The sequence below is a fragment of the Python bivittatus genome, unplaced genomic scaffold (genome assembly GCF_059951505.1).
Source record: "Python bivittatus isolate LINGU-HERP-01145 unplaced genomic scaffold, Pbiv_v1 ctg000780_np1212, whole genome shotgun sequence".
NCBI classification, from domain to species: domain Eukaryota; kingdom Metazoa; phylum Chordata; class Lepidosauria; order Squamata; family Pythonidae; genus Python; species Python bivittatus.
The window spans coordinates 3,070,935-3,089,661 of record NW_028277108.1 but is presented as its reverse complement, the minus strand read 5'-3'; the positions used below and the strand labels follow the sequence as shown (position 1 = coordinate 3,089,661).

At 35.7% G+C, this 18,727-nt stretch overlaps 1 protein-coding gene across 3 annotated transcripts in view; it reads left to right on the top strand.

Moving 5' to 3' along the window:
* Positions 1–17,142, top strand: part of HECTD2 (HECT domain E3 ubiquitin protein ligase 2) — a 49,560-nt gene extending 32,418 nt beyond the window's left edge. The window contains exons 11-21 of one of the 3 annotated variants that reach the window (XM_007425014.3): positions 1,017–1,113; positions 2,098–2,205; positions 3,103–3,235; positions 5,610–5,698; positions 8,002–8,160; positions 11,280–11,354; positions 11,831–11,918; positions 12,102–12,208; positions 14,077–14,192; positions 14,278–14,421; positions 15,254–17,138. In XM_007425014.3, the coding sequence (XP_007425076.1) occupies positions 1,017–1,113; positions 2,098–2,205; positions 3,103–3,235; positions 5,610–5,698; positions 8,002–8,160; positions 11,280–11,354; positions 11,831–11,918; positions 12,102–12,208; positions 14,077–14,192; positions 14,278–14,421; positions 15,254–15,374 (1,237 nt within the window). In that variant the 3' untranslated portion in view covers positions 15,375–17,138. Of the gene's footprint in view, positions 1–1,016; positions 1,114–2,097; positions 2,206–3,102; positions 3,236–5,609; positions 5,699–8,001; positions 8,161–11,279; positions 11,355–11,830; positions 11,919–12,101; positions 12,209–14,076; positions 14,193–14,277; positions 14,422–15,253 lie in introns of all 3 variants that reach the window. The other 2 variants (XM_088128959.1, XM_025164643.2) reach the window with 2 other exon arrangements.
* The last annotated feature ends 1,585 nt before the right edge of the window (positions 17,143–18,727 follow it).

The window sequence follows — 18,727 nt, the reverse complement described above, 5'->3', positions numbered from 1 at the left end:
TAATGTTAACAATAAATTAATGTTAATATTCTTAAAACATTAATGTGCTTTGTGGAATGTATAAAGTATTTTAATTTTTGAGTGGAGGGTTAGTGGAAGATCAGATATCCAGGATCATTTCTGTGAGTTAATTATAGCTGTAGCTGTTATAGCTGCCTATAATGCCATTAAGGCTCACTTATTCGAAATGTCTATATGCTGTTCTATCAGATTCCACTTCAGTGCTTTTCATTAACCATATCAGGATGTTCTTTAGGGTCTAGCTTTCCTCTATCTAATTAGCTTAATATGTTCTGGTCTGCATCATCTATATTTCTCAATGACCATAATTCTGAACCATCAGTCCAGTGCAATGGCAGGCACTATGCTGGAGGAAACTGTTTAATAATTCTTTTATGTCTCAACTGTCCAGAATATCAATATACATTTGATGGAGAAAATGTGATTTCATTTTTTGTATCACTATACATTTATGTTCTGTAAGAGGAGGAGGAAAAAGATTGCCTGAACCTCTTTGATAATTATTAAACTACATCATAGGGGCTTTTTGTAGTCTTTCTTTGGCTCATAGGTAAACTCTGTAGAGTTTCCCCAATGTCCATTTTTTCTTCATGACTTCTCACAAGGTTTCAGTTGTTTTTCAATAGGATACAAGTAAGTTGTCCCTAACTAGTGTTATTTCTAGTTTCCAAGTGCAAATGAATATAAGTAGAGGCAAAACAGGTGTAGAAATAAGCTGTAGAAGAACAGCAATAGACAGCTTGAAAGATTATCTCTTTTTCCCATGAAAATGAAATGACAGACTACATTACTCAGCAAATATAGTGTTGGAATTCTGTGTCGCTTGAATTAGCTAAATGTGTATACATTATGAACTGTTAAGCAGTTAAGTTCTTTTGTAAGTTTTTTTATATTTACCTATTGTAATTCAAATGATGTTCTTTATATATTACTTCCATCAGTTTCTTTCAATATAAATATATACACACATATATGTGTAATGTTTTATCATTCAGGTTTTCCTTCTGTCAATATCCATTCATTATTTCTATAGCAGCAAAAAAAGTTATTATTCAAAGGGATTCAGAACAACAAATGATAAATATTGCACGGGTAAGCATTCTTATTTATTAAATGAATTGAAATAATGTAATTTTAGATATTGAACACTTTGTTCTGCAGGCCAATATATATTCATTTAGAGTTCTGGTATGATATAGCTTAAGCTATAAGTTAACTTAAATGCTCAGAGTTGCTAGGAGTTGGGTGGCATATATGTTTAATAAATTATTATTATCTACAAAAATTATTTTGGATTATTTATGCTCTGTACAGAGGGATGAAAACTCTTCCAGGTGTCTTGTAATTTGAAATAATATCTGCTGCTTATTTGCTGACCTAATTCCTACTTAAGTCAACAAGCATGATGAAACACTTGTAATTTCAAAGAGGGAAGATAATTATGTGAAACAATTATGGAACAAGCTGTAAAAGGATTATGTTCTTTTAAATACCAGGGTGGAATGACTTTTCGGTTGCTAGAATTGTAATTTTACATTTACAGATAGATGTAACTATTTTCACCTCAGTGTTCCTCTTTCCTACAGTGTGTTATAAGATATGTGGGCGTAACGGTTGTAAGGAGGAGTTAGTTGCTAGAAAATTCTAAAAGCTAAGTATAGAGGGTATGTTAAATTTCTGTATCAGTACTGTAATTTCTCTCATACAGCATATCCTGTCAAAAAAATCCACAGAGGAAAGATGCCTATATCACTGAATGCCTATGTTTATACTTACTTGGTAATACTTACATTGCTATATCAAAAATACTTCTAAGCAGATCCTATTATTTAACCTCACAAACATTGTATTTGGTATATCATTTTTTTAAGTATATATTTTGTCAACTGTGGAGATTTGATGGAATATTAGCAATCCATAATTTATTAAGCTTGTGTAGAAACATATTTTAATAATAGATATTTAGGTTGTAAAAATTAGTTCACCAACATAGTATCTATCCTTCATAAAGACATAGAGGACAATATATAACCATTAATTTTTTTTCTTCCCACCCCCTCTTTGGATTTGGAACAGCAAAGCCTTGTGGATAAAGTATCTCGGAGGCAGAGACCTGATATGAATATGCTGTTCCTAAATGTGAAAGTGAGAAGAATGCACCTAGTTAGTGATTCATTGGATGAGGTATGCAAAATAGTTTCTATAAAAACTGTAGAAAGAAACGCCTATACTTTGAATTCCTCACAGGTTCAGATTGATATCCTTGGCATATCCAAGTCATACATTTTTTTTATTTGTCCACAGTTCCTAGTTCAGATGTAAGGGTAAACTGTGGTGATAAGTCCCAGAAGTCTTTATTTCTGGCATTTGCACAGAGAAGGTAAACGATGAAGGAGAAAGGATGTAAAACACAGAATCATAGAACCTGAAGGGGCAGTTCAGGACCTCACGTCCAACTCCATGCTCAGTGCAGAGATCCAAATTAAAGCATCCTCAGGAAATAGCTGTCTAGCCTCTGCTTGAACATATCCAGGGAATGGAATTGTTCCACTATCAATCTGCTTTCATCATTAGGATTTTCTCCTAAAGTTAAACCAAAATCTCCTTCCAATAATATTATAATATGTCGCATACACTGAAATAATAGAGAAAAAGTCTTGATCTTTTTTGGAGTGACATTTGTTCAAGTACGTGATGAGCGTTAACATACCCACTCGCTTATCTTTCTCAGAGCTAAACATACCCAATTCCTCTCTTTGTAAGGCTTAGTTTTCAATCTACTAAACATCTGTTCCAGTTTCTCTGCATCTTTTTTAGAATATAATGCCTAGAACCTAACACACTACTGAAGGTGAGATCTGACCTATGTTGAATATAATAAAACTATAACTTCTACTAATAGAAATAGAAAGGGGGTGGAAAGAGAATGTAAACCCATACTCAGCTGATCTTTCTAGGGCTAACCATTTGCTTTTCAGTACATTTGAATTTTAGTTTGTGTTATAAATGTTGCATTAATGTTGCATTATTATCTTGTTTTTTTTTAATAAGATGACATATTTTAACTTTTATTTTAAATAGCTCACAAGGAAGAGAGCAGATTTAAAAAAGAAATTGAAAGTTACATTTGTAGGAGAAGCTGGTCTTGACATGGGTGGACTAACTAAAGAATGGTTTCTTCTTCTAATTAGGCAGATTTTTCAGCCAGATTATGGTGAGTATTTAAGTTCTTCTAATATTTAACAAACTAAGATGAAAATTAATAAATCAAAACTTGCTTGATTGTGATGAAGTTTGTGATGAACAAAACAAAGACCTTTAGATCATCTCATTGCATATCAATCTACTGCACACTTGGATCATCTGTGATAGCCCTGCTCTGTATTCTCCCAGTAACAGGGCCTTTTAGTGGCATACAAAGGATATCAGATTCCCTGCCTGGGTATGTTTCTCCTCAATTAGTATTCAAGCTAAAAGAAATTAAGAAATTCAGGAAAGGGTATCTGAATTATGAAGCAGTGTTAATTGGTAGTGCTTCTTTGGAATTTTTTTAAAGAATTGTTATCACTATTCCTATAAACATGATGGTACAGTGGGGCAAAAAAGTATTTAGTCAGCCACCAATTGTGCAAGTTCTCCCACTTAAAAAGATGAGAGAGGCCTGTAATTTTCATCATAGGTATACCTCAACTATGAGAGACAAAATGGGGGGAAAAATCCAGAAAATCACATTGTCTGATTTTTAAAGAATTTATTTGCAAATCATGGTGGAAAATAAGTATTTGGTCAATATCAAAAGTTCATCTCAATACTTTGTTATATACCCTTTGTTGGCAATGACAGAAGTCAAACGTTTTCTGTAAGTCTTTACAAGGTTTTCATACACTGTTGCTGGTATTTTGGCCCATTCCTCCATGCAGATCTCTTCTAGAGCAATGATGTTTTGGGGCTGTCGCTGGGCAACACGGACTTTCAACTCCCTCCAAAGGTTTTCCATGGGGTTGAGATCTGGAGACTGGCTAGGCCACTCCAGGACCTTAAAATGCTTCTTACGAAGCCACTCCTTCATTGCCCGGGCGGTGTGTTTGGGATCATTGTCATGCTGAAAGACCCAGCCACGTTTCATTTTCAATGCCCTTGCTGATGGAAGGAGGTGTTCACTCAAAATCTCATGATACATGGCCCCATTCATTCTTTCCTTCACAGGGATCAGTCGTCCTGGTCCCTTTGCAGAAAAACAGCCCCAAAGCATGATGTTTCCACCCCCATGCTTCACAGTAGGTATGGTGTTCTTTGGATGCAACTCAGCATTCTCTCTCCTCCAAACACAACGAGTTGAGTTTAGACCAAAATGTTCTACTTTGGTTTCATCTGACTATATGACATTCTCCCAATCCTCTTCTGGATCATCCAAATGCTCTCTAGCAAACTTCAGGCGGGCCCGGACATGTACTGGCTTAAGCAGGGGGACACATCTGGCACTGCAGGATTTGAGTCCCTGGCAGCGTAGTGTGTTACTGATAGTAGCCTTTGTTACTTTGGTCCCAGCTCTCTGCAGGTCATTCACTAGGTCCCCCTGTGTGGTTCTGGGATTTTTGCTCACCATTCTTGTGATCATTTTGACCCCACAGGGTGAGATCTTGCATGGAGCCCCAGATCAAGGGAGATTATCAGTGGTCTTGTATGTCTTCCATTTCCTAATTATTGCTCCCACAGTTGATTTCTTCACACCAAGCTGCTTGCCTATTGCAGATTCACTCTTCCCAGCCTAGTGCAGGTCTACAATTTTGTTTCTGGTGTCCTTCGACAGCTCTTTGGTCTTGGCCATAGTGGAGTTTGGAGTGTGACTGTTTGAGGTTGTGGACAGGTGTCTTTTATACTGATAACAAGGTCAAACAGGTGCCATTACTACAGGTAACGAGTGGAGGACAGAGGAGCCTCTTAAAGAAGTAGTTACAGGTCTGTGAGAGCCAGACATCTTGCTTGTTTGTAAGTGACCAAATACTTATTTTCCACCATGATTTGCAAATAAATTCTTTAAAAATCAGACAATGTGATTTTCTGGATTTTTCCCCCATTTTGTCTCTCATAGTTGAGGTATACCTATGATGAAAATTACAGGCCTCTCTCATCTTTTTAAGTGGGAGAACTTGCACAATTGGTGGCTGACTAAATACTTTTTTGCCCCACTGTATGTTTTATATTTAGAATAACATATACATTGATATATTAAATATTATTTCTTAAATATTATTAAATATTACAGTTACATTTTAATTGTTTTGTAAAATATTTTATGGTCAAAAACTGACATAAACATCTCAGATAAAAATGAAATTAGAATATTTTCTGTTTTCTCCAGCTGACCTTTCGATGTTGTTATATTTCAGTATTTGAAATAAAACTAGTGATACAATTTGTGACTAGAGAAATTATTATCTTGCTGTAATGATACGGGCATACAGTCATTTAAAACCATTACTTGGGCATATTTTAGAGATGAGAATGAAAATTCTAGACTTAGATCACAGTATCTTTAGAGAACAGTAATAGAATTTTATTTTAAAAACATTTATTCTCTCCTACAGGGATGTTTACATACCACAAAGATTCTCACTGTCATTGGTTTAGTAGTTTGAACTGTGATAATTACTCTGAATTCCGATTGGTTGGAGCTGTATCCTTTTCTGCCCACTAGAAGGTGCTGTATACACAGCTGATACCCCATGTCAAGATTCTTTGAATTTTTAATGTATTTTTATTTTTTTCCTTTACAAAGCATTCATTTGAATGTATTTATAGGTTTATGTTCAGTGGAGGCCAACACAGAAACTAGCTGTGATTTAAAAACTATGTATTTGACAGAATGCTTCAAATATGAAAATAAATAATTCATTGCAAAAGAGTAGGGTGTTGTTTACTGTCACTTCTCTCATTATTAATAAAGGAAGCTTGTATCATTGGCACAAATTAATATGTTAAACAGGAGAGTTGTGGATTGAGAGTAATGGTGGCCAGTTTCTGGACAAAAAAATAATGTTTAAAAAGTTGTCTGTACCCAGGAATTGGGAATTTTAGAACTAACACATTACAGGTAGTCCTCGTTTAATGACCAAGTGAAGCAGTCACTAAATGAAACCATGAATCTGCATATGATCTTACTTCAGCTTTCCTTTGCTTTACAGACCTACAAAGGTCGTAAATGAGAGGATTGGTCACAAAGTTACTTTTTCATCACTCTTATAACTGCAAACAGTTGCTAAATGAGGACTACCTGTAGTTATATCTTTGCTTGAAGTATCTATTGTAGAAGAGTACAAAAATAAGGATTGCTGGTAAGAGATCAGATGTTTAAATCCCATTAAAAAATTATTATTATTCCACATACAAAAAGGGATTCACCCCTCTTCAGTGGAACATACTGACTTGTCATGATGGGAATTGAACTTGGTCCCTAAAATAAAATCTCACTGAGGAGGAATTTATTGAGGAAAATTTAACTTTGCTTGGTTATAGCATCATTATGTCAATATAATGGCCAGATAATTTGTATTTTTAAAGCAGCTATTTAAATGCAATATATTACACATGTGTTTGTATGTGACTTTGAGTCAATTTTGACTCCTGGCAGCTGCATGGACAAGTCCCTGGAGTTTTCTTGGTAGCATTTTCAGAAGTGGTTTTGCCATCGCCTTCTTTCTAGGGCTGAGAGAAGTGATTGGCCCAGAGTCATGCAGCTGGCTTTGTGCCTAAGGTGAAACTAGAACTCACAATCTCCCAGTTTCTAGCCTGGGGCCTTCACCACTACACTAAACTGGCCCTTAGATTACATATAGCTGCATTAAAGAAATAATAGTTTCTTTGTCTAATACTCTAAATATAAATAATTCTTCCACCTATAAAAATTAAATATAGTATATGTAAGCAGACATTCTTTAATGGAATTAATTTGGAGCATGTCAGTATCCCAAAGCAGCTATTTATCTGGATTTTCTGATGACTGATAATTAGAGAATCCCATCAACTGCTTGAAAAGGTACATTTTGAGCTTTATTTACTTTGCTTTCAGCCATTTTACGGTTATTACATTTTCAGTAAATGAGGTTTGACTGCAATTTCAATAAGAAATTTCAGGACCTGAAATACAGGCTCATTTATGTATGACATTAGCTTTCATGGCCAGAGTATCTAATGAAGTGGCTCATCATAAAAAAAAAAAAAAACTACTGTATGTCACAATAATTTTTTTTATCTTGAAGATACCACTAAATACATCATTGCAATTTTTTTTGCAGTGAACGTGGCTATATCTGAAATTTCAGTTAAGAAAAAAATCTGGAATAGAATGTATGTTTTTTGAAAAGTGTTCCTGTTTCCATCCTAAGCTGATCAGAAGATGATGTGCTGGTGGTTTTCCATTTTACAAACTCATAGTTAAATAATTTTACGTAATGTTTACTGCAGAAATACAATATATTAGAATAGACACAGGGAATATTGTTGCAGTTATGAACAGACCCTTAGTGTTTCCATGAGATACATCAATTTTCCATAGCAAATATATAGTATAGGCATAAGCAGGAATAAAAGAGTGTTTTAAAATAGTCTTGAATTGTTATGGCTACTTGATACAAACACACCGGTGTTTAAGACCTTGTTTGCTTATACAATAAGCAAATAGGATCCATGCCATTTTTTTGGCAACATTTTGGAAGTGGCTTGTTGCCTTCTGGGATTTTTTTTTTTTTTTTTGGAAAAAATTCCTATGCTATGGAGGAATTCAGTGGCCTATTAATAAGCTTGTTGGTGGATTATTTAATGTAGAAATTAGATTACATTCAGATGCAATATCAGTATTCTAAGTATGTAACGTTTTTATCACCCTTGTTTAATATTTGTTATAAGTCAGCTAACTTTAATGAAACTAATATTATGTCCTAAAATGAGAGTATGATTTTAAACTTAACATTCATCATCTAGCTTATGGGATTAGCTGTCTATAATAGTATCACGCTGGATATTCGATTTCCGCTGTGCTGCTACAAAAAACTACTTAGTCCTCCCATTGTACCATGTGACCAGAATATACCTGTAGGAATTGGTAATGTTACTATTGATGACCTGTGTCGGGTTATGCCGGTAGGTGTAAGAGTTATTTTGAAATTTCAACTTTCTATTATTTTCAGTATTGGTTTGACAGTATAGCTTCAGATTGTGTTTATAGGGCAGAAAATACTGCTTGTATTGTGCAAAGTTCCTCTTTATCATTAGCAGATTCATACATTATGGCAACATTGTAAAGTTCAGAAATAGCATATATTATTCATCAGTGATGACAGATAATGCTTTACCTCTACTCTGCTTCTACCATGTGTTGTGATGTTATACTTGCTGTATATAGGTTATATATATTGTTAGCCATATTTGGAAAGTTTTCAGTACTGAATCAAACGGCCATTTCTATTTTGGTACATGATTAAAATTATTCATTGTAACAAATATGGCACTATTTGTTGGAACAAAATGCAATGTCTGAAAAACGTATTTATCATCCTAAACTCAGTTGTAAATTAGTTTAGGATATGCTAGAATGCTGTTCATATGAGTAATTACCCTAATGAAGTAATGAACTTTATAACTGATGCATAATGTTTTATCTACAAATGTCACCAAATGATCGTATGTAATATTTGCAACTCAACTATGAACTAGTTACAATTGTGAACTAATTCATGTTGAGGAAGTGTCAGGCAATTTAAGATCTGTCTGTAATGCTCAGTTGATGATAGCTCTTTCACACATGTAAGTAATCATCTGATGTTTTGCCAGTAATTGAACTACTCACATGCTATAGTGAAATAATGAAAATATGGGCTCCCCCCCCCCCTTTCAGCATAATATCTGGAGAGGAAATGTATGTACCTTCAGTAATAGGAGATACATGAATCCACCCTCTTACAGTTTAGGGGCCTCCTTTGGTAATCAGTTTAGGAATGTTGCACTGGCCCTGAGTAAGCTTGAGAAGTTTGGTGTCTCCAGTACTCTATTCATATTAATTGTCTACTAAATGTCTACACATTTTGCTGCTTTTTCAAAACACAGTCTTTTAAATTACAGATCACATATAAGTAACAATTTTTAAAAAATCAGAGCATTAAAGGAATATGGCCATGAAAGAGCCCATTCTGATTGCCATGTGCATGTATAGATTCAACATTGAACCCTTTATTATTGTAATGTCACAAAACAAACTTACCATTTTTGTTTTTACAGGAGCTAAACAAATACCTAAGATCAGGGATGAGCTATCTACTTTCAGTATATTAGGTATCAGAAACATTTAGTAACCCTCTCCAAGAGGTTTTATCACCCACCTTGTGGGTTCAGAAAAACATTTGCCATTGAGCACATAATGTGCAATTTGGATAATTTGGAATGAAAGGCTTGTCAGTGGTCAGTTCCACTTCTGTATTTACAGATAGCTGTAATTTTTAGAGCAGTTCTGTGCTGCAGAACTCTGAACAATCACTAAGTGGCAGCAATCAGATATAGAATATACTTGTTTCTTATTTTCATCAAATGGCAATTTGCATTTTTGCAGCCTAGCTCTATAACCCAGCATTCTTAGAACTGTTGGGATTTGGCAGCATTTCATATGCTAAAATAAATTTATTACCTTTCTAGATTCTGATAAAAATGTCACATTTTTAAAGCTACATAGGACAAATACTTTGCTAATATTTTATGAAAGATGTAATACTTGGGCTATTAAATATGGATTGCAAACCTCTTGACAGTCAGTAGATGGCAATAAAGTTGCAGTTTTCTATGTCTCTTTGCTGCCACCTAGTGGTCATCAGGAGTTTGTGCAACCCAGATCTAGTAGCCCTATATAACTTGCATGCTCAAAGAAGGGCTTGTTATTAAAATAAGGACTTTGTAGAGAGTTCATTTTTAAAAAATAAAACATAATAGAAAAGCATTTAAATAGGTAATTTGGAGCAGAGATATTTTCACTGGTTTTTTTTATCCCCGTATGATGATGAAGGAAGCTCTGTGCATAGACTGATGTTCAAAACCACCCAAAGTCGCTGAGAGCTGGGCTGCATATTATTATTGTTGTTGTTGTTGCAAATTCAACAACATTTGAGGCCAACTTCATATATTATTATCACTGGTCAACAGAGCTCAGTTTTTAATTATGGGCATATATGCCATGACCATTTACCTGACCCTATAAGGTAGTAGTAGTAGTAGTGGTAATAATAATAATAATGCCGCCTCTGCAAAAAAGCTGAAGAAAGAGTGGACCACCTAGTTAGCTGCTGCAGGAAGATTGCACAGACTGACTACAAACAACGGCATGACAAAGTAGCAACAATGGTGCATTGGAATACCTGCAAGAAATACCATTTGCCTGCAAGCAAGAATGGGTAGGACCACAAAACAGACAAAGTCATAGAAAATGAAGAAGCTAAAATACTCTGGGACTTCAGAATTTAAGCAGACAAGCACCTGCACAATAACACCGAGACTTAACAACTGTTGATAAGAAAGACAAAAAAAATCTGGATAGTGGACATTGCAATACCTGGAGGCAGAGGAATAGAAGAGAACGGACTGGAGGAAAATCACAAAATACCAAGACCTGCAAATAGAAGTAGAATGACTGTGGCAAAAGAAAGCAAAGATAGTACCAATAGTTATAGGCGCCCAAGGTGCAACCCCAAAACTTCTGGAGTACCCTTGAAGACCATCGACATTGACAAAATCACCATCAGTCAATTGCCAAAGGCAGCTTTACTTGGAACAGCTTATATCCTGCAACAATACCTTTAACACCATCAAACAACATCTGCCTATCCCAGGTCCTTAGGAAGGACTTGATAGGAGAATAAAAATGCCAAATCTAGTCTAAACATCTGGCTGACTGTGTGACCAACCATAATTGTAGACTATATCATAGGGCAGATGTTATCTCATTTTGAGTATATAGTATTAGTTGTATAGGAAATACTAAAAATAAGTTTCCACTTTTTCCTTTTAAAAAACAGATCCAGAAAGTAAAAATGGTTGGCCTTCACGAACCTGTTTCAAAAGGAAAAGCAGCAATATATAAATCATATTTGCTGCAGTAAGAGTATCATTTGGTATCTGGTATGAAATGCTTGTGCATACCTAGGTGATCTCCATTTCTAAGATTTATAAGGAAGGAAGGATGTTCTGTATATTTTAAATGTCACAAAATTTTCTTACAGGAGTTAGCTCATGGACTAAATGAGCTGCTATCTTATGAAGGGAATGTTGAAGAAGACTTTTATTCAACCTTCCAGGTATAATAATAATAATAAGAATAATAAGAATAATAATACCACCAGAATGCTTGAGTTGGAAGGGATCTTACAGGTCTTCTAATCCAACCCCCCTGCTAAGTGCAGGGTTCCATTAAATCATTCCCAATATTACACATTATTGTAAACTATATTATATTGATGTTTTGGTAGCTACTTCTCTATCCTATTTCTGCCAAACATCCTATGATCTGACTGAATGGTTTAATATTCTGACATAAATTCTGAGTAACAGAATTTGTATGTATCTATTACCTTTATATCTTACCTTAAGGAGTTTGAGAGACACTATGCATGCTATTCTCTTACTCCTTTTAACCTCACTACCTTGCTAGGGGAGAAGGAATATTGAACATAATAATTAGCAGACTGAGTGAACATTTCAAATTGGGTATTCCGGTCCTAGTTTGACATGTTAACCATTCACTGCATCTCACTAGAGTGCCTTTTCTCATCAGGTTTTTCAAGAAGAATTTGGCGTCATAAAGTGTTATGACTTAAAGCCTGGTGGTGATAAAATTCCAGTTACCAATGAAAATAGAAAAGGTATAGTAAAACTTGCAAGTATTGAGAAATAATGTAATTAATTTGAGCTGTTTTCTAAAATTCCATCTGATAATAATGCACTAATTCTAAATATTCATATTATAGCAGAGTTTTTGAATCCACTGCAGTAAACAGCTGTGATTGATGTTGGCCAAAAGAAAATCTGAACAATTTCTTTTTCAGAGTATGTGCAGCTTTATGTAGACTTTCTTCTCAATAAATCAATCTACAAACAGTTTGCTGCATTTTATTATGGATTTCACAGTGTCTGTGCTTCCTATGCACTGATGGTAAGTATTAAAAAAATTGAACAAAAATGTATGTAGAATGCAGTATATATTGAAGATTACCTCTGCACATTTGAGTCTAGAGATTGTACATATTTAATATAGTTAAAATCTGTGATTTGCAAACTTTTTTGAAAAGCCTCCCCCCCACAAAAAAGCAGCAGTAACATTAACCTATACAGGTAGTACTTGCTTAACGATGGTAATTGGGACCAGAATTTCCACCGCTAAGCAATGTGGCTGTAACGCACGATGCCATGTGACTGCATCGCTTAATAATGGCAGTCCCAGTTGCCGTTGTTAAGCAAGGATCATGGGTCATTCAGCAAGGACCTCACATGAGTGCGACGTGTGACCTCCTGCCAGCTTCCAACAAACAAAGTCAATGGGGAAGCCAGCAGGAAATTGCAAGTCCTGGTCACAACAAACCTTTTCTTAGGTGGCTCGCAAGCAGGCTAGCGGGCAGGTGAGTGCTATGGAGTACAGCTAGGAGGGGAGTGGGTGCTGTGGCCTGGCGTAAGTCCAGCCAAGCATGCACTATAGAATGTGGGCAGGGGGGTGCTGCGGGCACGCATGTGCACGCTACAGAGTACGAGATCTTCTTGGAAGAAAAAGTGGCAGAAACAGCTTACAGGAGTGACTTGCAACCTTCCCTGTCGGCTTCCCCATTAACTTTCCTTGTGGGAAGCTGGCAGGGAAGGTCGCAAATGGCAATCATGTGACCACAGGATGCTGCAACTATCATATGAGCCAGTTGCCAAACATCCAGATCATGATCACGTGACCATGGGGGCACTGCTATGGCTGGAACTTTGAGGACCAGTCATAAGTCCCCCTCATTCAGCACTGTCATAACCCAGTCACTGAATGAGTAGTCATAATCCAAGGACTACCTGTAATATGATGGGTGATGAGGTCACAATACTTTCATTTGTTTGGCTTTTCTCTATTTTACCAGACCTTCCCTCCCAGCCTTTTAAGTGCAGGTATAATAGTGGAGGTTAGGGAGAAGGATAACTGAGCCCCTTCCCAGGAAAACATGTGGAAAATATAGCAGTTAGACCTTCTCTTGGAATCTCAGATCCTTTAAAAGTATCACTGGCATTTCTGAGCAAGGAACTAGCTTCCCCCAAAATATTATAATCCCCCCAAGACAACTATCTAACTCATTTCTTTTTAATGAATATCTACTTTTGATTTTTTAAAAAATAATAATAATAAACTATCCAAGTTAATATAGTTTGTAACTGAATGTTCAGCTTAGGAAACCCTGGTTAAATTGCTACTGTAAGAAAGAAGATGAGGTGCTTATGGGGGGGAAAATGATAAGCTTGTCATTGTGCAAAGTATGATGTTTTCAGTGTAGGTGTTATTTACTCTTGTTCGAACCAGAACAATAGCCATAACAAAAAAAATTGGTAACACATTAATAATTATAATTTATTTACGTAACATAAGAAACATAAGGTTTATATTTAAGTCTTTGGCAGTAATGGAACTAAATCAGTTTAAGTCTAGTACTGCCAAAGTATAAAATTAGTGGTAGGACCGCACTGAAGAAGTTTGATTATAAGCAAGTTTGATTTTGAAAAATATTTGTATATTTAGTTAATAATTATTTTCCTCATATAAACTGAATTTGAAAACCAGTGTTATGGAATTTTACATTTAGCTTAAAGTTGTCAAACTTGATTTAATTATAATTTTTGCTGATATCTTTATTTTCCTTTTTTTCCCTGTAATGTTGCCTTTTGTTATCTTGAGCCTTCATTTTCTTGAAATGAAAGGTTAAGTAAAGAAACTCCAAATATTGCAAAGGAAAAGTATTGACCAGTTTATATAATCCATTTTTAAATGTAATTATTTTGCAGCTGCTTCGTCCTGAAGAAGTTGAAATTCTAGTATGTGGAAGTCCTGAGCTGGACATGCATGCTCTCCAGAAACACACACAGTATGATGGCTACCAGAAAACTGATCTTACTATCCGGTATTTTTTTTTCTTTAATTCTTAAATCTAATATATAGAAACTGATTTTGATTGGCACTAACACTGGGTTTTGTCTAAAATTTAGGAATTTCTGGGAAGTAGTACTTGAATTTCCTCTTGAGCTTCAAAAAAAGCTCCTACATTTTGCTACAGGAAGTGACAGAGTACCTGTAGGAGGAATGGCTGACCTTAATTTTAAAATTTCAAAGAGTGAAGCGTCCACAAACTGGTAAAAACTTTGGCTTCTACTGTTATTATTCTGACTTGTAATCAAACATTACAGAATGAAATTAATGCAAGTCAGCCAATTAGTGAACTTTGAAGGTGTTGTTTGCTTACCTCCTATCTGGATATCTAGAAGTAGATGGCTGCTACTTTAAATGGCCCAAGCCATTGATAAGATTTATAGAACTGCTTGTCAAGAATTCACTAAAAACAAAACAAAAAGAACATTCAAGGGCCAGGACCCACCCCATTCTGCTCCTCTATCCTCCTCAGTCCTTCTGCAAAAGTGGATTGAGACTGCTGTCAGTCCCCTTCTTCTCTACCTCTAAATCAAAATAGGGTCAGCAGCATCTCAGCAAAATGTGATGATGCCAAAATGTTGACATGGGCAGGTCATCCCATAAATGCCAAGGTTATGCTTGTCCGATGCAAGTATGTAAGTCTCAGGATTTGCATGTTGATGAAATCATGCACATTTTGTCCTTTGCTCCCCATGCAAATTACCATGAATGGGGGATCCATCATAATACTTAGTTACTCCCAGGTATCAGGAGAGTTACAGTAAAATTATACTGAATTGCTAAACATCATACATTTCAGAGTAATTCAAGTTGTCAGTTGCTGGTACAGAAATTCTAATTCCCTGTTCCACAATAACCCTTTCTTTGTTTTGATGGAGGGTGCCAATTTGTGTGATTTCAAATGAATAGAGCCATCTTATTTGCAGCAGAGCATACATATTTGCACATGTCCCATGCTGGATTAGAGCCATGGTTTAATATAGTCATCTAAATTATTTCTTATTTAATATGTATATTTTCTTTCGCTTATTTTAGGTTACCTGTTGCCCACACTTGCTTCAACCAGCTCTGCCTGCCTCCATACAAGACCAAAAAGGAACTGAAGCAAAAGTTGACAATTGGAATTTCAAATGCAGAAGGCTTTGGTTTAGAATAAGACAACTTAAAAAGCATAGCAGATGTAGCAGTTGCTTTCTTCTGTGCCTTTAAAGCTTCTTACGTTTCGGTCTCTCAATACTGTGACAGTCTTACTTAAAACTATGTGAACTGTTGTTGTTTTTTAAGGAGTGCATTCTTTTTTCTGTATAGAAACATGTTCAGTCTTTCTTATAGAAATTTTGTATAAAAGTCTTAATCTTTACAATATTTGATAGAAAACTGTCAGAACTATCAAATATATGATGTTGTACAGTCATCTGATCTGAGAGACAACCAACAAGAATTAATCTCTATCACCTCGAATTGCTTGCACTACGGGGATAAGGTTCAGAGTAAATTATTATATCACAATTAATTTAGCTCATATATATATTCCACTGGGAAGTGCAATATAGGAATAGTATTTTTCATGATCAGTTAAGCCTATTTTCAGTTAATAACAAACTGTAACTGTCAGTTATCTGAGGCAAATTGAAACAAATAATGTTCTAAAAATAGATTAAATATTATTTTGGTTTTCCTTTTCAGAGTAAATTATTGATTTAAAATCATGTAAATAACTGCCCATGGGCCAATATGTTTTTGATAATACCATTTACAGATAAAGATTTATTTTTACAAAGTACAGGGTTTCCAGTGTTAATTATTCAGATTTTTACAAGTGAACAGAGTTGATTGTATAAGAATACAAAAGCTGCTATCTTATATCTCAAATTTATCTAGATTAATGGACCAACTGTAAGTTTTAAACTATTTGCATGTATATAATATCTGATTGACAGTAAACTAGATTATTTGGCTATTGTGTGTTTGTAACTCCAAATTAAATAAGGAAGATTGAATGTTTAATAATAAATTTGGATTTGTTACTTGATTAAAAAACAAATCATTTTGGCACAATGAGAGAGTAGTTTTAATATTTTTAAGTTATACATCTTCACATTAGTAACGCCATATTGTATTTTATACAAGGTTTAAAGTAAACGAAGAAACTTTTGGTACAAAAATGAATGTAATCAAACTATATCAAATGCTCTAGTTTTTATTTTATTCCTTACCTTAAAGTGTGATGGCTAATAGTCAAAATGGCTTTTAAAACCTGTGAGATTCGTTGCTAGAGTTGTAGCCACGATCTCCATCTTGATCACCTCCACGTACCACAGGCTAGAGCCAAGCAGTTATCTCCAGGATATTCATTTCATGAATATATTTGGATGGCAACTGCTGAAAACAGAAGGTTGGACTTGTTGGATTCATTCTGTGGTCCAGCATTGTTTTTTCTTTGCTTCTCAAGAAGTAGACCAGGGCAGGATCAACATGAACTGAGGCAGTGAGTGTTGCCATGTGGGTTCAAGCTAACTGCTACTCATTGGGCATACAACAGTGAACACAAGCCTAGGCCATCCACATCAGTGCATTATGTGATCTCTTTGCTTCCATTAAGCTTTATTCAGTTCCTTTCATGAATGTACATTTCTGCATATGCCCAGGGATAGTTGTGATGTGGAGAGCAGGCCAGATAACCCCAGGAGTGGGGAGATAGAAAATGCTTCATTGATAGCAGCTTCATCTAGCAAAAGCAAAACAACAACAACCCTGAAACTTTTAATGGAAATGGAGGAAACATTCAAAATCTCCATCTCTGAGGCTGAAAATAGAAATTACTTTCCTTATCAGTGTCCCACATTTGTTTCTTATTTGCCTTCCATTCCTCACTTACAAACTTTCTAGAACTCACACAATGCTTTGTGATACATACCTTCCATAATAAAAGCAACAATGAATGATGTTTGCTCTGTATTGCTCCAAACTCATCACAACCTAAGCAAATATCTTATTACTTATCTGAATGTGGAAAAAATATGGTTTAGCAGGAAGTAGCATCAGGAAGATGGATTAGGATGTGTCACATGCCTCCTAAACTAGGAGTCACAGCGATAAGATTAAATACACCAAGCCATTTCCCAGCAGCACTCCAACAAGAAAGCCAAGTCCTTCTGATCGAAGCTGCAAGAATTAAACACTCATACAGATTCCCCAAAACCATCAATGAGAATATGCCATTTCTGCATATATATGGACTACCCCAGGATAGTCTGAACCCAAAGGGCAAAATATGACTTGGAGCCTCCAGGTATCAGTTGCAGGGAACAATGGTGGGAGAAAGGTAAGTGTCTTCTGCTTGTGAGCACCCAGAAACATCTTCGTCCCAGAATGTTGGACTAAAATAGGCTTTGGCCTAAGCCATTAGGGCTGTTTCCATGTTATTGCAGGGGTAGGGCAGATCTAGACAGAAGAAACAATAAAATGTTAAACCAGGCCTGGTAGCTAAACAGCCAGTCCAGTTCTGGCAGTGAGTAGGTACGCCACGTAATAACCTAGCTTTTAAGCAGAGGCTGGATAGACATTTTGAATTCTCACACAAAGCAGGAGGTTGAATTCATGGTCTAAATAGCCTGCTGCAACTCCTGATTCTATGATTTTGGCTTTAGTTGGTTTATCAACTAAAGCTGGAGGAAAAGTGCTTTATAACAGTGAACATTAATGATAATTGTATGAGCATATAAAGGCAGAAAAATCATGTTCCTGCTCCTTCAGAAATAGTGCAGCACTTTCTAAGACAGATAATCTACTTACTTCCTGATGGAACCAACCAACCAAAGAACCTGAAATTTACCAAAATTCATCTCAGATTATTGGCTTCCATACAGTTCATTGCTGCTTTCTGTTACTGATCTAGGATATTTCCTTATTCAGATGTGACAGAGTTATAGAGCTGGGTGTCAGCATGTTTCAGAACTTACTTTGCCTTCAGTCTCTGGATAGGTATTAAATAGCACTGAAGACAAGATAGACGTTGATAGTCACTAAATGCAATCCATCATGACTAAACCTGCAGACAAGAATGGAAGCATTATAAAACAAGGTCCCAATCCCAAATTTATAAATAAAATCCCATGGTCATTGGTCTCAAGTGCTGATAAGAACAAGCGAGACTATTCACCCGTCCCTCTCTGTGTACAATGTGGAAAAATATTTCCCACTATTGGTCCTGAATCATCTGAGTTTAGTCTCAGTGGAAGGCCATTGTGAAGTTTGAAGTTCTAACATTGTGTGAGAGGGGGGGAAAACTTTTATTCTATCTACATTACCTGCGGCGAGCATTTTATATACTATCATATCTTCTTTATCTTCCTTTGTCTCAAGTTAAACAGGCCTAACTATGGTCATCTTTCTTCATAGGGGAACTGCTCCAGTCCCTAATCATTTTGCCTGTCCTTCTTTGTTTTATAATATTCTTGAAAACTGCAGTGACCATAACTGTACAGAAGACCCTAAATGTCCACATTT